This window comes from Emys orbicularis, chromosome 1 (genome assembly GCF_028017835.1).
Source record: "Emys orbicularis isolate rEmyOrb1 chromosome 1, rEmyOrb1.hap1, whole genome shotgun sequence".
NCBI lineage: Eukaryota > Metazoa > Chordata > Testudines > Emydidae > Emys > Emys orbicularis.
Genome location: NC_088683.1, coordinates 32803056 through 32823216, shown reverse-complemented (window position 1 = coordinate 32823216; position 20161 = coordinate 32803056). Strand labels below are relative to the sequence as shown.

Below are 20161 nucleotides of genomic sequence, written 5' to 3'. Positions count from 1 at the left end.
AGTTTCATCCTCTTCCTCGTCTGACTCAAGTGAGAATGATTCTGGTGCATCAGGAACCGGCAGTCCTTCTCCGTGGGGTACTGGGCGTATAGCTGATGGAATGTTTGGATAATGCACAGTCCACTTTTTCTTCTTTGACACACCTTTCCCAACTGGAGGCACTATGCAGAAGTAACAATTGCTGGTATGATCTGTTGGCTCTCTCCAAATCATTGGCACTGCAAAAGGCATAGATTTCCTTTTCCTGTTCAACCACTGGTGAAGATTTGTTGCACAAGTGTTGCAGCATATGTGTGGGGCCCACCTCTTGTCCTGATCTCCAATTTTGCAGCCAAAATAAAGGTGATAGGCTTTCTTAACCATAGTGGTTATACTGCGCTTTTGTGATGCAAAAGTCACTTCACCACAAACATAGCAGAAGTTATCTGCACTGTTCACACAAGTACGAGGCATCTCTGCTCACTTTGGCTAAACAGAAATGTGTCCCTTTGCAAAATCAAACACTGACAAATAAGAGAGCACGACACTGTATGATTTCTAGAGCTCATATAGGGCAATTTGTTCAGCAGAGTGATGTAAGCTTCATTATGATTGCATCATCCATGACTTCTAGGAATAACATGATGCAATTCATATCATGTATGACGCAATACCAGCTTCAGATTGCATCATTCATTGTTTTGCCTAAAAAGCAAGTACTGTCCAAACCCAGTCATAGATTTATTCATAGATCCAGTCAAAGATGTATTTTAGTCATTTCTGGTTTAAATTGAGATCCCTTCCCTTTATAACTCACTTATCCTCTGCCATTCCCAAGTCAAGGGTCGTATATACTGACCCAATAGCATATCTTGAAAACTAGAGCCAATCAACAATTTTAAGCATCATTTTCGTTCTCAGTGACCCAGAATTAGTAAAGTTTGACTACATTTATTTCAGAAGCATTTTGGCTGTAGAGCAGTGTAATGGGGGATTTCAATTATTCCCATAATGACTGGGTACATGTCAGCTCAGGACGGGATGCAGAGATAAAATTTCTAGACACCATTAATGACTTCTTGGAGCAGCTAGTCCTGGAACCCACAAAGGGAGAAGCAGTTCTTCATTTAGTCCTAAATGGCACACAGGATCAGGTCCAAGAGGTGAACATAGCTGAACCGCCTGGTAACAGTGACCATAACGTAATTAAATTTAACATCCTTGTTCAGGGGAAAATTCCAAAAAAGACCAGCACAGTAGCATTTAACTTCAAAAAGGGGAACTGCACAAAAGTGAGGAAGCTCATTGAATGGAAATTAAAAGGACAAGACATAAGAATGAAATGCCTGCAAGCTGCATGGAAACTTTTTAAAACACCAACTAAGCTCAAACTAAGCGTATACCCCAAATAAAACAAAAATAGCAAGAGGACTAAGAAAATGCTACCATGGCTAAATAACAGAGTAAAAAGAGACGGTTAAAAGCAAAAATGCATCTTTTAAAAAATTGGAAGTCAAATCCTACTGAGGAAATTAGAAAGAATCATAAATTCTGTCAAGTCAAGTGTAAAAATATAATTAGGCAGGCCAAAAAGAATGTGAAGAGCAACTAGCAAAAGACACAAAAACTAACAGCAATTTTTTTTTAAGTACATCAGAAGCAGGAAGCCTGCCAAACAATCAGTAGGGCCACTGGATGATCGAGGTGCTAAAGGAAGACAAGGCTGTTGCTGAGAAGCTAAACGTATTCTTTGCATTAGTCTTCACTGCAGAGGATATGAGGGAGATTCCCACACCTGAGACATTCTTTTTTTCATGACAAATCTGAAGAACTGTCCCAGCCTGAGGTGTTGATAGAAGAAATTTTGGAACAAATCAATAAATTAAACAGTAATAAGTCACCAGGACCAGGTGATATTCACCCAAGAGTTCTGAAGGATCTCAAATATTAAATTGCAGAACTACTAACTGTGATATGTAACCTACTGCCTAAATCAGTCTCTGTACCAGATGATTGGAGGATAGCTAATATAACGCCAATGTTTTTGAAAAGGCTCCAGAGGTGATCCTGGCAATTACAGGCCAGTAAGTCTAACTTCAGTACCAGGCAAATTGGTTGAAATTATAGTAAAGCCCACATTTATCAGACACATAGATTAAGGTTTGTTGGGGAAAACCATCATGGCTTTTGTAAAGGGAGAATATGCCTCACCAATCTATTAGAATTCTTTGAAGGTGTCAACAAACATGTGGACAAGTGTGATACAGTGGATATAGTGTATTTGAACTTTCAAAAAGCCTTTGACAAAGTCCCACACCAAAGGCTTTTAAGAAAAATAATGAGTCATGGGATAAGAGGGAAGGTCCGCTCATGGATCAGTAACTGGATAAAAAAATAGGAAACAAAAGATAGGAATAAATGGTCAGTTTTCAGAATGGAGGGAGGTAAACAGCAGGGTCCCCCAAGGATCTGTACTGGGACCAGTGCTCTTCAACATATTCACAAATGATCTGGAAAAAGGGATAAACATGGAGATGGCAAAATTTGCATATGATACAAAATTACTCAAGCTAGTTAAGTCTAAAGCAGATTGCAAAGAGTTATAAAGGGATCTCAGAAAACTGGGTGACTGGGCAACAAAATGGCAGATGAAAGTCAAGGTTGATAAATACCATTAGAAAACATAATCCCAGCTATACATACAAAATGATCTGAAAACATCCACTCAATGTGGAACGGCCATCAAAAAAGTGAACAGAATGTTGGGAATCATTAGAAAGAGATAGATAATAAGACAGTAAATATCATAATGGCACTATATAAATCCATGGTACACCCACACCTGGAATACTGTGTCGAGTTCTGGCCACCCCATCTCAAAAAAGATATATTAGGATTGGAAAAGGTACAGAGAAGGGCAACAAAAATGATTTGGGGTATGGAACAGCTTTCATAGGAGGAGAGATTAAAAAGACTGGGACTGTTCATCTTAGGGCTGGTCTACACTGGGGGGGGATCGATCTAAGATACGCAACTTCAGCTACGTGAATAGTGTAGCTGAAGTCGAAGTATCTTAGATCGATTTACCTTGGGTCCTCACGGCGCGGGATCGATGGCCGCGGCTCCCCCGTCGACTCCGCTACCGCCGCTCGCTCCGGTGGAGTTCCGGAGTCGACGGGGAGCGCGTCCGGGGATTGATATATCGCGTCTTAACGAGACGTGATATATCGATCCCCGATAAATCGATCGCTACCCGCCGATACGGCGGGTAGTCTGGACGTACTCTTCGAAAAGAGATGACTAAGGGGTGATATATGATAGAGGTCTATAAAGTCATGAATGGTGTCGAGAGAGCGAATAAGGAAGTGTTATCTACTCCTTCACATAACACAAGAACCAGGGGTCACCTGATGAAATTAACAGGCAGCAGATTTAAAACCAATCAAAGGAAGTACTTCTTCATACAGCCACAGTCAAACCTGTGGAACTCATTGCCAGGGAAAGCTGTGAAGGCTAAAAGTATAACTGAATTAAACAAAGAATTAGATAAGTTCAGGGAGGACAGGTCCATCAATGGCTATTAGCCAAGATGGCTAAGCCTCTGATTGTCAGATGCTGGGACTGGACAACAGGGGATGGATCACTCAATAATTGCCCTTGACTGTTCATTCCCCCTGAAGCATCTGGCATTGGCCACTGTCGGAAGACAGCATATTAGGCTAGCTGGACCACTGATCTGACCCAGTATGACCATACTTATGTTTCTTATATCTACATTGCAAAAAAAGGTGTGTTTTTAACTCAAGTTAGCTAACTCAGGTTAAAATAGCATTTTAACTTGTGTTAGCAGCTCAAGTTCAACCACAGGCTCCCCTATAGGCTTTAACTTGAGCTGCAAAACTGAGTTTGTTGAGTCTTCATTGATATTTTAACCTGAATTAAAAACACGCCTGTTCTACAATGTAAACATATCCTTAATGTTTTCATGTACAGCACAAAACTACATCATGTGGGCCGCCAGTTCTGAAATGCGGGCTTTATGCTTGACATCACTGCTGGTGTTTAATATCCAAGATCAGAATCTGTCCCTATATACTTATGTCTTGCTTACACAAGAAAGCTCCACCAGTTTAACTTAGGGTGTGATTTTTAAACTGATTTAGCTAAACCATTGCAAAAGGCTGTGTAGACCCTCTTATCTTGGTTTAAACCAGGCTTATTTCAGTTCAGTTTAAGTCTATTAGGAATTAGTTTAAGATCAAACGAAATAACTCACTCAAGATGAACTAAGAGAGTGCCCAAAAAGGGGCCTGCACCCATTTAACTAAGCCAGTTAAAAACCGATTTAAGTTAAATTGGTGTAACTTTCCAAGTAGACAAGACCTTACCAAAACAAATAGCATAGTACTGCAGACATGTGGGGTATTGTATCTAAATAATCCTATTTTAAAAGAATACTTGGATATTTATCTATGACACTGTGGTATTGAATTAGGGCTGGATTTTTACTCTTAAAAAATGGAAAAAGTCCCTCACGTCAATGGGAGCTGGCTTGAGCTCTCAAAAGGGACTTTTATATTCAGGCAAACTGCAGGAAGTGAACATCTACAGAAAGAAATAATTTACATTACAAGATGTTTTTGCTTTCTCCTACTATTGTAGATAGTTTCCCTCCCCCACCCCACTATTATTTCAGCTCCATGACCTTACAAAGAAGTAAAAACCTCCTATTCTGCTGTGATAGGAACTATTTTGATGCAACAGAGTTGGCACTGCAACTTTACTGCAGGATCCAGTAGGAAGCAGAGATGGATTTTAAGAGGGAACCTTGTTTCAACAACAAATATCAGCAATAACTTGCAAGAGTAACAAGGATTTTTTTTAATAATGTAGAAAGTAAATTAATATAAGTTCTAACGGAGGGAGAGTATTAAACAGATGCCTACAATGTGAAAGTCACTAAGAACTGTTTGAGACAAAAGCTTTATAACTCATCTGCTAAAGTACCATCAATAAAATACAGAAATAAGAGAAGTCCACTACTGAGCAGAACAATTTACTACAGAGGCTCAACTATAATGCGTCCGAAGTTTGAATTTAGATAATTTTATTTTGCCTCATTGCTAATTATTTTTCATAATGGATACAATTTAGAAGATGCAGTGAAGCAAAAAGATATTACCTGAACCTTGGATGCCAGGTCATAACCCTTGATGTTATTAAATCTTGGAGCTCCAGTCTCATCTCACACACTAAATGCTGAAACAAGCAGGTTTCTCAGCCTATCCTGATCATCATTCCCCCCTCTGCATCACCAATAGCATTCCTTCTGAGCATATTCTACTTGTAAAAGCAATGAAGCCATCAGCATATGTTAACAATCGCTGTTAGCAGTGTTTTACCATCTCAAGCGCATGCTAGAAAAATATGAAACTGTTAAAACTAATAGCAAGTGTACACTTAACAGTGAAGACTTCCATGAAAAAAGTAATAGTTTGATGGAAACAGGACAGATGGGACCTGGTGAAAAACGCCTTACTTCAGCATCTATAACCTAAAGATACCTATGGGGATAGTCAGCTATATTTTTTCATATTATTGAATGTGGCAAGTGCATTCAGCTTACATGTGACAGAATGTGGGGTTAGTAACTAAAGAGCAAAAAGTTCCCTGCCTGTGAATGGCTGACAACAATAGTAATTTCAGTACATAAAAAGTGAGAAAAGATTTATGTCCCCAAAGTTAAATTTGTTAAATAAAATTAAGTACTTATTATTAAGTAATTATCAATCATTAAAAACTATTCTTCAGCTAAAGTGTACTGTAGCTGGAAAGGCACCGATGGGACTCATATGCATGTTTACAGTGTTGTTTTGATCATACACTATTATTAAAATAGATAAGGTTTTTATCATTTACTCTAAATTTAGGCTGCTCCATTTTAAACCCAGTAAACACAAAATACATCTTAAGTTTTTTTTTTCCACTCAGTCATTAGGACTCTGACCTTTATTATTAACTACAACATTTAAGTTTACATTAGGTTGCTTTGTTTTAATATGCTTTACTTTGGATTTACAATGTGTTTCTTTTTAAGGTCTTGTTGATATTTCTGAAAAGATTTTTCCCTCTAGAATTTGCATTTCACACATCACTAACAAAACAGAAGCATCCATGGTATCAAATGATTGTATCCACTATTTACAAACAAACCTGAAGTAGTTTCGCTAAAGAAAACTACTTACAAATGTCTCAAAATATATTAATTACAACAGCATATGTATGCTTCATGCGGTGGCTCTGGAGGCATAGAAGGAACAGATTTTTGAATGCTGCTTGGTTAGTCTGAAATCAATTGTCCCCCTTTGTAAAATTCAAAATTAGAGATTACAAGAAATTGGCAACATGCATTTTTTAAAAAAGCAAAAGTTAGTTAGTACAGCGTGGCCAAACTTACATGCTGCCTATTTTAGAAGGTAAGCCAGATGGTGGGGGAATGAGGTCCCTTTCCCTAGCAGAAGTATCACTTGTATCTGTATGCATCCCACTCTCTTGCACTTCTGCAACAGGTGTAAGAGGACCAGTCAAAATGGTGTCTGCTGCACTACTGTCAGAAACTAAATCGCTGCTATCTGCATATAGCAATTCCATCTGGGTCGCGGTCCTCCGGCGGGCCTGGATTTAAAATAAACAAACAAATAATCAACTCTTTTTTAAACATAAGAGCATTGATAGAGTGTGTCGGTGATATATTTTTAAACCCACTCTTAATTTTTACTATTCAGTAGTTACACCAGTTATTCTTAACTGTCAACTATTCCTTGGAAACTAAATCATGGAGTTTGCTTTTAATCTATTTAGTTGGCTTCAATGAGATCAGTATGGGGCCCAAAGTCAAGTTTCAACAGCATAAAATAGTTATTTGACATGATGTCATGTGCAGTCACCTGCCCATGTTACAAAGGGAAGGAGATGGTGTGAAATAGTTACCAGGAAATGAGGAGATGCCAGTTTCAATTAACTTAGTGTTATGGAAGAGCTAACAAAATAACAAATTTAACTCTGTCCAGTATCATCATTCTGCAAGAGTTAACCAGGTTCAGTGTGTGAACAATGGTGTTTCTGAGTAGCTATAGAATTATGGGTCCTGTTTAATTAATAAATCTCTATAAACTGCTGCCTCCTGAGTATCCCCTCGTGGCCAGAGGTCACTGTGCTGAGGTACTGCCTTCATTTCCCAACTTTTCAGCAATTTCTTAATCAAATTAGCAAAACAAACTCTTCTCAAGTTCAGCAACACCCCTCTCTGTAGCTGGATTTATTAATATTCAAAATAAAAGTTCTCAAATCCCCATCAAGTGCATACTCCCAGTCTTCCTGCTGGGCAACTCCCAAGCCTTTCCTCTGAAAGGTCAGGGTTTCCTGCTGGAGTCTACTTGCTCCCACCAGCCATTCCCTGCCTCGGCAGGTCTCTGCTGAAGTCTCTTACTCTACCTTCACTCTGGTTGTCTCTCCCTGAGAGACCCTCACTCTGCAGCTTCCTGCTGCTCTATATAGGGGAATCCCCTGCCCTGTTCCCAACTGGTTCCACTAATTAAACCCCACATCTCATCCCGAGTGAGGCAGGCATGACTAACTGTATGGGGCTGGCCAGCTCCATGCCTCCAGCCCTTAAAGGGGCAGGCCACCTCATTACACCACCCAGGTCAACAAAGCATGTTTAACTGTAAGCATGTGGTAATCCCATCCATATTCAGCAAAGCACCGAGGAATATGCTTTGTTGAAGAATGATCTAAAAGCATAGGAAATGTTCCAATATAAAAACTTTTTTCTGTGCTAAATGATCACTGCGTGTCTCTGACTTGGAGAAGCGTTGGTGTGTGCAACATTTGGAAAGAGAAGGTGCAGTTGTTGTGTGACTGACAGCCACTATACAACGTGAACATTTTGAAGATCAGAAAAGTAAGGGGCACAAAGAATGGAGCTGTACTTCAAACTAGCTTAGACCTTAAAAAATGCCCAGTAGTTGTGCATCTTTACCGACAACATTTGAGGAATATAAAATATAATGTCTTCTTAAAGTCTTTAATTACTAAGAATATTGAAACAACTACACCAATTTTTATTTCTACTGTCTAAAAAAACTTCAGAATGTTTTAAAATGAGAAAGGGAGAAATTCTTAAAGTAGAGAGAACTTTTTAAAATACATATTTCAAAGGTTTTTTTTGTTCCCAGGTATTTGAGTTCATCTCAGGGAAGGAATGTCTAATTTTAAAAATGGAGCTCTAATCTGAGAAGTTACTTTATAAAAATGGTGGCTCCACGCTTATTTTGCGTCAGTGGTTTCCAGACCAAATTTCAAACTCTACCTGGAATCTGAAAGTCAAACTTGGTTCTTTTTTTCCTAATGCATCACCACTTGTAATTAAGATCCTGTAGGCCAAATTATACCCTCAATAACACTTCTACAACCACAGACTGAGGCCCTGATTCAGCAGAGCACTTAAGCAAATGCTTAACTTTAAACATATGCTTAATTCCCATTGGTGTCAATAAAGCATAAGCACATAGTTAAGTGCTTGCTGAATTGGAGTGCTGGCAGTAGAAGAAAACATTTTTTCCCCCAAACTGAACAAATTTGATCTGGAAATTTTGAGACAAACATGAAATCCTACAATGGGGGGAGGGATAGCTCAGTCGGGGGGAGGGATAGCTCAGTGGTTTGAGCATTGGCCTGCTAAACCCAGGGTTGTGAGTTCAATCCTTGAGGGGGCCACTTAGGGATCTGGGGCAAAAATCAGTACTTGGTCCTGCTAGTGAAGGCAGGGGGCTGGACTTGAAGACCTCTCAAGGTCCCTTCCAGTTCTAGGAGATAGGATATCTCCATTAATTTAAGAAAATTTAATTTAATGCCACTTACAGTCACTTTACAGAGGGGAACTTCACTTTAAAGTAGATTAATTAGGAGTCAAGTGAACAACACTTCACTATCTCAGTGTTGTTGTGAGACTTATTTCATTAACGTTTGTAGAAGAGCCATGCATGACTCTCAAAGAAAGTGCTTTACAAGAGTTATTACCACAGTGCGTCTTACCTTACTTTTGGGCTTGACTTCACCACAAAGCTTCATGAGGTCCGAAGACAAGGAACTAAAAGGAGAACAGTGACACTAATTCATTTCTGCAGAACTAAAGTATTTTTTTCTTTACTCTGACAATTTTTTTTTTTTTTTTTTGCTGAATTTGTGGGTAAAATGAGAAGACACCAGTATAAAAAATATTTTCTAATGGATCAATAATGACTTAGTAAAAGAAAAGAAGTTGCATTTAGTTTTCTGGAAACAAGGCAAGTTATACAATTTACAGAGCTCTCTTACCTTCCTTCTGCTCCAGGGCTGTGCAGCGGGGCATCTTCATCAGTACTATCTTCTACATTTTCTAGAAAATTTCCAAAAAGATAATGTCAGAAAGCTCATGCATCATAGGTACGTGGACTGAAAGTGCTTCCTAGAAAACAGTGAATACATTTAATTCATCTACATTTCTCTTCCAGTGAGGAAATATATATTAAAGTGGTGATTTTCAAAAGAGTTCAAGAGAGCTCACTGGCAGTTCCCGTTGAATTTCAGTGAGAGCTAGGCAACTAACTCCCGTCGGTTCCTTTGAAAATCTCAGCCTAAGACTATAGTGTCAAAGAGCATCCCTATATTTTTTGCAGCGCACTATCAATGAAGTGTAAAAAACAGAATGATGTACTAATAAGGGAAATGCTGGGAAAATGGAGGAAAGACAGAAAGAAAAGCTTAATAGTGAGTAATGTGAAATACATTCATAATAGACATGACAGCTCTCTCCCCCCCTCTCTTCTTTTGGAATTACTCAGATATAGGAAGGCACTTCCTAATTCTGAGGAAAAAATCCCCCCCCCCCCCCATTTCTTTTAGCTAAGTGAGCTGGGACTATTTTCAATGATTGGGTTGACAAAAGCAAGCACTTTATTAGTATACAAGCATTTAAATTTTAGAAGAGTATGATACCACCCTCTTACGTTGCAGAACAGCTCCCTAAAGAGCTACAAACTCTATATTTAAACTAAGTGCAAAAAGAGGCTGTGCAGTAGAACTGACTCCTCTAACAAAACAGATACAAACATCTGTGTGTTCACATAAGACAACACCAGCATGCATCTCATTCACTGTAACAGTAAATCATAAACATCAGATTAACAAATTTGCATGCAAACAATGCAAGATGGTAAATTAAGTCAACCAGTCCAGTATTTATGTACTTTTGATATTAAAAACAATGTAATTTAAACACACAAAAACTAAGAAATGTGACAAAGGAAAACAGAACAATACAATGTGTTGCCTTATGAGAGAAGGCAGTAGCACTTATTTGCATTTTAACTGAGTACAGTATTACTTTAGAACTCTTTTTTTTAAAAAATGCAGTAGATGCAATATTTAAGTCAAGCCCCTTAATTATTCAGCACATTCAAATAATCCCATGGATTAACTATTGTTTTGCTGAACTCTAAAGTCACTTTATTACACAACAATAAATAAAATCTATAATTTTCCTTACTTGTTTTCTTAGATATCCCTTGGGATACAGGAGACCTGGATTTAAGTCCCTGCTCTGAAATAGGCACAGCAAGATAGCTCCAACAAGAGAGGATGCGAAATCTATAAATCCCAGAATAGCCAACAGCCTGGTGGTCAGGACACTCCCCTGGGATGTGGCTGTGTTCAAGTGTCTGATCCAAATCGGGTTCCAGATGACACACCACAAATGAGTGCCCTAACTACTGGGTGATTCTGTGGTGCGTCTCAGTCTCTTTCTCTCTAGAAATTCCATCCTTAGACTTGATAAACTTCTTGATGAAACTTTTATCTAACCCTGTACATTCCCAGAGTTTCAGTTTCAACAAATCAGCATTTTTCTGACAAAAAAGTTTCATCGAAAAATTCCCTACCAGCTCTAGTATCAATGTTACGCCAGGTTTATCTATATATTTATCAAAGTTCATTATTTTGAAAGAAGTAGGAAAGATAGCCCTCAGCTGAACCATATACAGTAGAGAGTAAATTGGGCTAATTCAAATGCTGCCTTTTTGTACACATCAGACTATCCACATCCAAAAATGCTTCCACAATCTCCAAAGACCTGGTCAACCTAAACCCAGGTGATGCATCTCAACTTTTGTACTAGTTTAACAATATAGCGTTAGTTATTGGATAAAAATAACAATATTACAAAGACAGACAAGTAACAGGAATACTACTTCAGATGTTCTCCTTTTGTTCCTCTTTAGATTTTGAGACCACATTGAGCCTTCTGTAAGTATTTTATTAATAGGTGTCTGCAGAAAAGAGGAAAGACAAGACAGAAGAATACCTTTCTTTCTAGCAAGACCTCCAAAACACTGAGCATAAAATTAACATATTTCTCAGTGACACATGGACACTAGGGCTGAATTTAACCCTGCATCCCTGCCACAAAATGCTTACAACTGAATTTTCATAGATAACACAACAAAATAAAAGCCAGACAATCAAAAATGCTGTGGAGGGGGAAACAGTAGAAGGTTTTGTTTGTGGACTCAATTGAGTTGTCTTGTTACATTAACTCCTTTTTATGTTTGTTTTATAATCCAAGTCCAGGAAGGACTTTGGGAAGCCCCTCAGTGGAGACTCGCATGTAGTACTAACCAAATGAAATGGGTTTTGAGGCAGGATTTGAAGTGAGATTGCCAGGCATGAAGGAGGGAGGCCGTGACAGGTGGCATAGTGAAATCAGGTGTGGCATTCTGAGAGAGGGGAGACAAAGGGAACATTAAGGTGAGCAGCCCGCCAGATGGGGGGAAGAGTATCAGGAGATGAAAGCAGAGATGCAGATGGACAAAGAACAGCAGAGCGTCTTGGAGGTGAGGACAAACTGTCAGAATGTAATTAGTTTGACAAGGGTACAGAGAGATATTATATTTCATTCCGAGGAAATGACACTTGCCTTCCTCCTCTCTCAAGACTGATCAGCTCATTCATGGCTGCAAGTCACACTCACGAATGACCAGATCTCATTAACGAGAAAAACAATTCTAGTGGTGATACAGAAATTAGTCACTCTAGCAACATTTCATGAACAGTTGCTATATCGTCAGTCTGAATGAGAAAGGGAGAGGAGAGGTGGAAGAAAGTCCTACTATAAGCAATAAAATATAGTACAAGCAGATTGTGACTTACAAAGCTGTAATAACACATCAGGATAGTGGTGGACACAACCCACTGTAATTTTGTACTTGTAGTTCAGGATATGGTTTATTCTCTATTTATAAAATGAATTGGGAAATCAAGCAGTGCAGCTGTCTTGTTAGTTGCCACGCAGTGTAAAACAGCACAGGATGGAACTTGTTGACCTAACTACATCATATATATCACTGTGACCAGTGTGTGTGTGTGCGCGCGCGTGTGCATGCGCGCACACCTGAAGAGGAATGACTTTCTCAGCATAGGAGACAAACCACTTTTTTTCTTTTAATTATGACTTTTTTTGGTCTTTTAAAAGAAAGTTGTTTCTAAGTTTAGAAAGGTTTAATGCATTAATACAATTCCACTTTGCCTTATGCATAGGGCTAATATGGATAAATGTTATTCTGATGAAGGGAGTTCTCATTCTATTTTGGGTTTCATCCTGCTCCTCTTGAGGTCAATGGGAATTTTGCCATTGCTATCAGTGGAAGCAGGACTTTTTAGGGAAGCAAGAGCCCTATGGCATCAGAAAATAGTTTCAGCCACCCTGTCATTCTAGGCCATAATATTTTTCCCAATTAGATGCAATACTAGAAGAAGAAATTGTTCACCTTGTGCAGTAACAATGGTTCTTCGAGATGTGTCCCCTTACGGGTGCTCCACTGTAGGTGTGCTTGTGTCCCTGCCCTGCTGATTGGAGAACTTCAGTAGCAGTGTCTGTTGGGCTCACGCATGCGCTGTCTCTCCTCATGGCGCACCATGAGGCCAGCCAGCTAACCCTCCTCAGTTCCTTCTCTATCGCAGAGTCAAGACAAGAACTCTGAAGTAGAGGGGAGATGCGTGGTTGTAGAGCACCCATAGGGGGACACATCTCAAATAACCATTGTTACTGCACAAGGTGAGTAACTTCTTCGAGTAGTGCCCCTATGGGTGCTCCACTGTAGGTGACTCCCGAGCAGTACCCCTTCTGGAGGGCCAGGACTTGCATCAGTTACAGATGATAGCACCGTTCGAGACCCACTTGGAAAGTCTTTGGGCTGATATTGCTGAGCCCTTGGATCTTTCCTCCATGGAGAGGAAAATTCTAGGGGATTTCCTGAAGCCTTTGTCCTGTCCTTAGGTAGACCAGGGCTCTCCTGACATCCAAGGTAAGCAATATAGCCCTCCTTGTTGTCTCGGTTAGGGTTGGGGCAGAAGATTGGAAGATGAATTAACTGATTCATGTGAAACTGAAAGGTTACCTTAGGGATGAATTTTGGGTGTGGTCTGAGCATAACCTCGTGCGGAAAAAATACCATGTAGGAAGGATGTGCCATCAGAGCTGCTATCTCTCCTTTTCTCCTGGCCGAGGTAATCGCTACCAGTAAGGCTGTTTTCATGGCTAGGGACGTTAGCGAACAGGTGGCCATAGGTTCGAAGAGGGGCCTAGTCAGTCCTTTCAGTACAAGGCTCAGGTCCCATGTGGGGTCGGAAGTCAAGGTTGAGGAAAGAGGTTTACTATGCTATTGGGAGGTATGCACACCCCGTCCTCCTTTGGGGCGGGGTGTGACCCCACTAGGGTTATGGTCTGCCAGGCAGTCCTCGGGCTGAAAACAGCATGGCCTAGATGGCCCTTGGGGTCAGGGCTGTGTGGCCTAGCGGCCAAAGTCAACGTACCTGCCCTTAGGATCAGGGCTCTGTGGCCTAGCGGCCAGAGTCAGGGAAGCGGGCCGCTCCCTGGGGCGAGTGGTGACCGCGATGGGGGACCCGGGCCCTCCCTCTCCACCGGGTCCCAGCCCAGGGCCCTGTTGGCAACGGGGTTGGTCATCACCCAGTCAGCGGGGAATCCTACCACAACACACCAACTTTGCTCGGGTGGTAGATACCACTCCCCCTGCCTCCCTGGGCTACTTCCTACTATGGTTACTGCGGTAGCAATCGCTATGCCAACGGGATCTCCCGGTTTCCTGGCTGGGTTAACTCTCTGGAACTCCAGCTCCCGGACGCTCATTGAGGGTTGCAGGTCACCAGTCTGGGCTCCGGGTTCTCAGGCTCTTGCAGTCTGCAGCTATAGCAGCTCCTGGCCTGGAGCCTCCACAAAGCATCCTCTCTCCTCGGTGATCAGCCTAGAATGAACTGGGCTGCTCCCTTTTATACTGTGGTAGCAGTTGGAGCATGCCCAGCATGGTCTGGGGGCGGGGCTTGCACCACCCATAATGCAGAGTTAATCCTATCTTGCCCAGTGCAGGGTATGCACACCCAGTCACATATGCCCTTGAGGAATCTTTTTGTAGTTGGATGTGACAGCATTGAGTACTCCTCTACAGGTTGGTGAAAGACTGTAATAGCCGCTAGGTGGACCCTCAGAGAGCTTAGATATAGACTAGACCATTTTAGGGTTAAAGTATAGTCTATATGTGGAAGAGTTAAGAATGCTGGGGAGATTTGTTGGGACACGCACCAAATCTGAAACCTGGACCATTTTTGCAGGTAAGTGCATCGTGTCGAGGACTTTCTACTGCGTAATAGAATCTCTTGTACCTCTCTTGAACAGGAGCTTTCTAGGTTTTGGAACCAAACAGAACCATGCCTTGAGGCGGAGCAACCCCAAGTTGGGATGTAGGGTATTTCCTTTTTTCTGTGAGAGCAGGTGTGGAGTGGCTTGGAGAGAGATCAGCGGACACGTCACAAGCTGTGATAGGTAAGAGTACCAGGTCTGTCTTGGCCAAGTAGGAGCAATCAGAATGGCACAAGCTCTGCCCCTTTTTATTTTCAGCAGGACCTTCAACAGTAGGGGAAATGGAGGGAAGGTGTAGAGAAGGTCTCTGTCCCAGGGGAGGAGGAGAGCGTCTAAAGAGTGTTATCCCATCCTCGCTCTGGAGCAGTAGTGGGGACACTTCTTGTTCAGGTGAGTGGCAAAGACGGTGTCCCCTATCATCTAAATAGGTCATGAAGTACTGATGGGTATATCTCCCACTCGTGATTGTGTGGAAATTTGTGACAGAGACTGTCCGCTATTGAGATCCGAGTACCCAGCAGATACACCGCGGACAGTGTAACACTATGTCAGATGCACCAATTCCATAATCTCACCGCTTCTGTGTACAGGGAGGGTGATCTGGCTCCCCCTTGCCGACTGATGTAGTACATACAGGCTATGTTGGGTGCAGGCATTCCTGACCACTCTCAGCACAAGGAGATTGATGTGGAGGAATATCTCCATGGGTGACTATTTGCCTTGTGTCGTGAGGCCATTCAGGTGTGCACTCCACCCTATGAGTGATGCGCTGGTGGTGAGGACCAATGACGAGGATGTTTGTGAGAAGGGGATCTCTTTGCAAACATTGGCTGGGTCCTTCCACTAGTTTAAGGAGTTTTTGATCCTGGTGGGCTCCGGGGGGCTGGGGCGGCTGCAGCGCCACTGCCGCAGGCTAACCCTCTGGGCGGTGGGCGCAGGGCGCACTCTACCTCGGGTGGAAGGGGCAAAGCAGAGGGTAGCCTCCCCGAGCCAGTGGTTCACCCGCTGCCAATGCAGCGCCGGCCAATCGCACCGGCTCACGGGCCCCCCCCAAAGTGGTTGCCCTGATTTGCCATCCCCTAGGATGTTGAGGTAGTTCTATGGCTCCTGCCTGGAGGAGTAATTAGTGTGACCAGACATCCCGATATTAAGGGCTTTATGTTATATAGGCAACTTTATCCCATCCTCCCCACAAAAATGGCCTCATTAATCAGGAGGAAGATCTTTGAGGAGGGTGAAGAATGGAGGATATCAAGGAGTTGAGGGTGGATAGCCTTGACTTACTCCAGTGGAAGCTGGAGAGTGTCTGCCACATTCTTTGCCAGTTCCTGAAAGAGATGAAAGTCGTCTGCCAAAGATGGGGGAGAAGGCATGATAGCTTCATCTGGAAAGGAGGAGGATATTGTCCTTGAGTCATTTCCTCTTCAGTACTGGCTTTTTGTTCCTCTCAGTCTCAAGAGGCTCGGTGCAGAAGTCTCGGAACCAAGAGGAGGAGACTCCAGTGCAGCTGGCATGTGGAGGTCTCTTGAATGGCGGAGTTCTGCCTATACCGATTGTGCTGGTGTCGGTGCCGAAGGGGAGAGGATCTTGTCCGCATCGGTTGCTCCTGTGCCGGGCAAGCCATCGCTGGTGGAACCGATGTGGGTTTGCGTACCGGGAGTGTCTTTTTAGAGGAGTTCTTACTCCGGTCCTTCAGTGCCAATGACTCGGTGCCTGTACCCATTGGGTCCATAGGCCTGTCAGTGGTACCAAGCGCTGTCGGTTTCTGTGAGCCATGGGTGCCGGACTGAGATGGCCTTGGTGCTGGCGAAGATACCAAGTGAGATAGTGATTCGCTATCTTGGGGCTCACTATGGGGGCTTCCTGCTCTCTTCTTGGATGATTTGAGAGAAGGGTCTGCAGCCTTCTTCTTCGACCTGCAGCCCTTAGATCTAGAAGGCTACCATGTGACTTCGGTTGGAGAGCTGCCTCCATGAAGATAATCTTCTGGTGGAGCTCGGTCTTTGCGGGATCTTGCCCAGAGTTGTTGGCAAAGACCACACTTCTGTTGTATGTGGCCTTCTCTGAGGCAGCGAATGCACTGAGAGTGCTTATCCATGATCAGGATCAACTTTTTACCAGTAAGACATTTCTTGAAGCCAAGCAGACCGGGCATACCCAGTTGGGGGAAAAGGGTCCCTGATAGGGGAGAAAAGGCAGGAAGAAAAAGGATAAAATAAAGAAAGGGGGAAAACTATAACTAGGAGACTAACTAACTATAAGTATGTAGATTAAGACGATAGTCTTAATGGACTGCTAATGCCTCTGTCTCTAGCCAGGGATGGTAGAGAAGGAACTGAGGAAGGTTAGCCCACGCACACTGGCTAGCATCGTGGGTCAGCATGAATAGAGACAATGCGTGTGCAGGCCCAAAAGACACTGCTACCAAAGTTCTCCAATCAGCAGCGCAAGGACACAAGCACACCTACAGTGTAGCACCCATAAGGGCACTACTCAAAGAAGAAAAAGTTTCCTCACTTGTCTTGGGCAGATGCCTTAATCTCACCATGACTCAGTTTCCTCACTGAAAAGTGAAAATACTACAGCTAATCTATGTCACAGGAGTGTTGCAAGACAGTTCAAGCTTGCAAAATGTTCTGGGATTATCAGATGAAAGGCACTGTGCAAATACTTGCAGAATATCTCTATATCTATTTTGATTTTGAATGCCTCTAAGAAGTGCCTGACCTATGCTCCAGATGCATTTGACAGATTAAAAATATATCCAAAGCTGAAGAAACTACAACATTGACTGCTGGTTGGAGAAATATTATTCTAATTCAAATGGACTTAATTAGCTTACACTTATTATTGAAGCTTATAAAAAGTTATTAACATTAAATTGTCCAGTTTCTATTTTATCCAAGCTATAATATTGATAATCTTTGACATCATTGCTGAATGAATACTAGCTTTATGCAACAACGTATTTTGAATTGGATCTTCAGCTGGTGTAAAATTATCTCAATGCCAATGAAGCCAACAAAGCTATGATAGTTTAAACCAACAGACCTATAATAATGAAGGGGGCATCTTCCTCCTTAAATGCAAAATTTTCTATGAACAACCACTGGGTTAAATAAAACCCTACCCCTGAAAGTTATCTAACATATATGCAAATTAGTATAAGACAGTTCAATGTGGTTAGAAACTTTGCAAAACTATACAGAAAGAATTGCAGATTTTGTAAAACCTGAGGTATTTCTGATGTATTCATAGAGAGCAACCAAAATAATGTGGTGTTTTGGAGAATTTTTTAAATTTATATTCCTTACCTTGCTAATCATTTTAAAGTGACAAAATATATACTGAGTCCACAAAATGATTAAAATAAATTAAGCCTTGAATAAAAATGCAAAATAGTCTGTTATACAGTGTGCATTATACACATTCTGTAAAGCATTTAAGTTCAAAGATAAATTATCTGCAAAAGGTTAAAAATTAACTGCATGTTGAGTTATTTTTTATGTCAAATACAAATGTTATTTGTCACAGCTACAGCAATAATAAAATGTGATGAAATATCCTATTGAGCTATATATATGAACATACTGTAGGTTCTTTAACAAGTAAATTAGGAACCGGTTTAATTTACAGCCGTATTTGCTGCACTCACTTCTTAACTTCTACAAATCAACTATTATGAGTGTTTTTAAGTGGTGTCACTAAAGGAAAGAGTGTTTTTTAAGCTTGTGTGATAATGAGTATGTATACAAAATAGTACATGCAAACTGTTCAAACGCTCACAAATTCTAGGATGCACCAGTTAGTGTACATGAACAATTAGTAACTCATGCAGCTGTACAGTACACAGGAAGCTAAACATACTTACCCAGTGATATGCTATCTAGGTCTGTGTAAATAACAGCAACAAGGAAACAAAAAGCAACACTCCAATCAAAACAGATCCATTAAAAAAATCCCACATTAAACTATATTATTCATAGTTTAACCTAAGAGAAAGCAGAATAGATGCTGTAGCAGACATATAGTACCTTCTTCAAAAAATACAAACCTATGATGAGAGAAGGGGGACAAATATTTAGAATTTTATGTTTAGAAGTTTAAATAATACCAAATTGTCAATATTAATTTTTTGTTGAAACAATAGGCAGTACGTTTTGAGTTAAAAAAATTGTGGCAATCAAAACTTCCTTATTTCCTGCATTTCCCTGCTGCATGGACATTACACTTAGGGTGACCAGACAGCAAGTGTGAAAAATCGGGACACCATTTTTGGGGGGATGGTGTGGGGGAGGGGGGTATAAAGTTGCCTATATAACATAAAGCCCTTAATATTGGGATGTCTGGTCACCCTAATTACACTTTCAAAATGGTTTGCATGCACGTCAAGTGCGGAGTATATTTTTAAATGTAAGACGTTAAAATACAGCATCTATTCAGAAAGTAATGACCTAAAATATCTAGTACATCATGCATGAAAAGCAAACCTGACATGCAGTGTACTACCCCTTATGAGATGCCAAAATTACCTTGCAAAGCATGACCCAGCAAAGCATCAAGTTCAGGATTTAATTCTGCCTTCTCTTTCAGCATATGAAATAGCAGCTGATTTTGAGTAGCACTTGTAATTTCTGTTTGCTTAAGGCGTCCTTCAAGAACTTTAACTTGAGCATCCTTCTGAGCTGCTTGGAGACCCTATAAGAAAATGACAAGTTCTTTAAAAGCATTCTGAGAAGTCGTCAGTAAATGAGAAATCTGACATGTTGTTTTGATTTCTGCAATTTAGTAGTCAATTTGAATCTGCTGCATCTCCTCATATTAAAAGGTAACTAGTGGCCAAACTTTTTTGGGCATCCTCTATCTGCTTTTCTGTTTCACCTTCTTTCCTCAGGGTCAAACTTTCCGGCGTGCACACGCCCAAGTAGGTGCCCAATTTAGGCATAAGCCAAATGTATAAATTGGATTCATCCCTAAGCAAGCAGGATTTTTGCACCTAATGAAGCACAAGCAAAGTGCACGAAAACGTGGTTCTTAATTTTTCCACAATGCAGTCCTCTTATCTATTGCCTATTATGTTACCTATAAAACAAAAAAAACAAAACTATTAACTTTAGGGCTACCATATGTCCGGATTTCCCCGGACATGTCCGGCTTTTCGATCTATAAATAGCCGTCCGGGGGGGATTTTTAAAAATCTAAAAATGTCCGGGATTTCCCCCCGGTCGGCTATTTATAGACAGAAAAGCGGCGGCCAAGCGCAGCTGGGCACCCAAAGCCCCTTCCCGGCTCCCCCCATCCCCTGCAGCCTTACCACGCTGTCCGGCCCCGCAGCTGTCTTCCCCCTCCTCCCCTCCCCTGAACGCTCCGCCCACCTGCTCCTCCCCCTCCCCTGCTTCCCGTGAATCAGATCTTCGCGGGAAGTCTGAAAAG

General features: G+C 41.5%; 1 protein-coding gene across 1 annotated transcript in view; it reads right to left on the bottom strand.

Annotated features, from left to right (window-relative positions):
* KIF21A (kinesin family member 21A) overlaps positions 1 to 20161 on the bottom strand; it is a 113364-nt gene that overhangs the window by 24869 nt on the left and 68334 nt on the right. Inside the window, exons 23-27 of the mRNA XM_065423792.1 lie at positions 19261 to 19426; positions 18600 to 18620; positions 9358 to 9418; positions 9076 to 9130; positions 6437 to 6654 (exon numbers count right to left, since the gene is read on the bottom strand). Of these exons, the coding sequence (XP_065279864.1) occupies positions 6437 to 6654; positions 9076 to 9130; positions 9358 to 9418; positions 18600 to 18620; positions 19261 to 19426 (521 nt within the window). The remainder of the gene's footprint in view (positions 1 to 6436; positions 6655 to 9075; positions 9131 to 9357; positions 9419 to 18599; positions 18621 to 19260; positions 19427 to 20161) is intronic.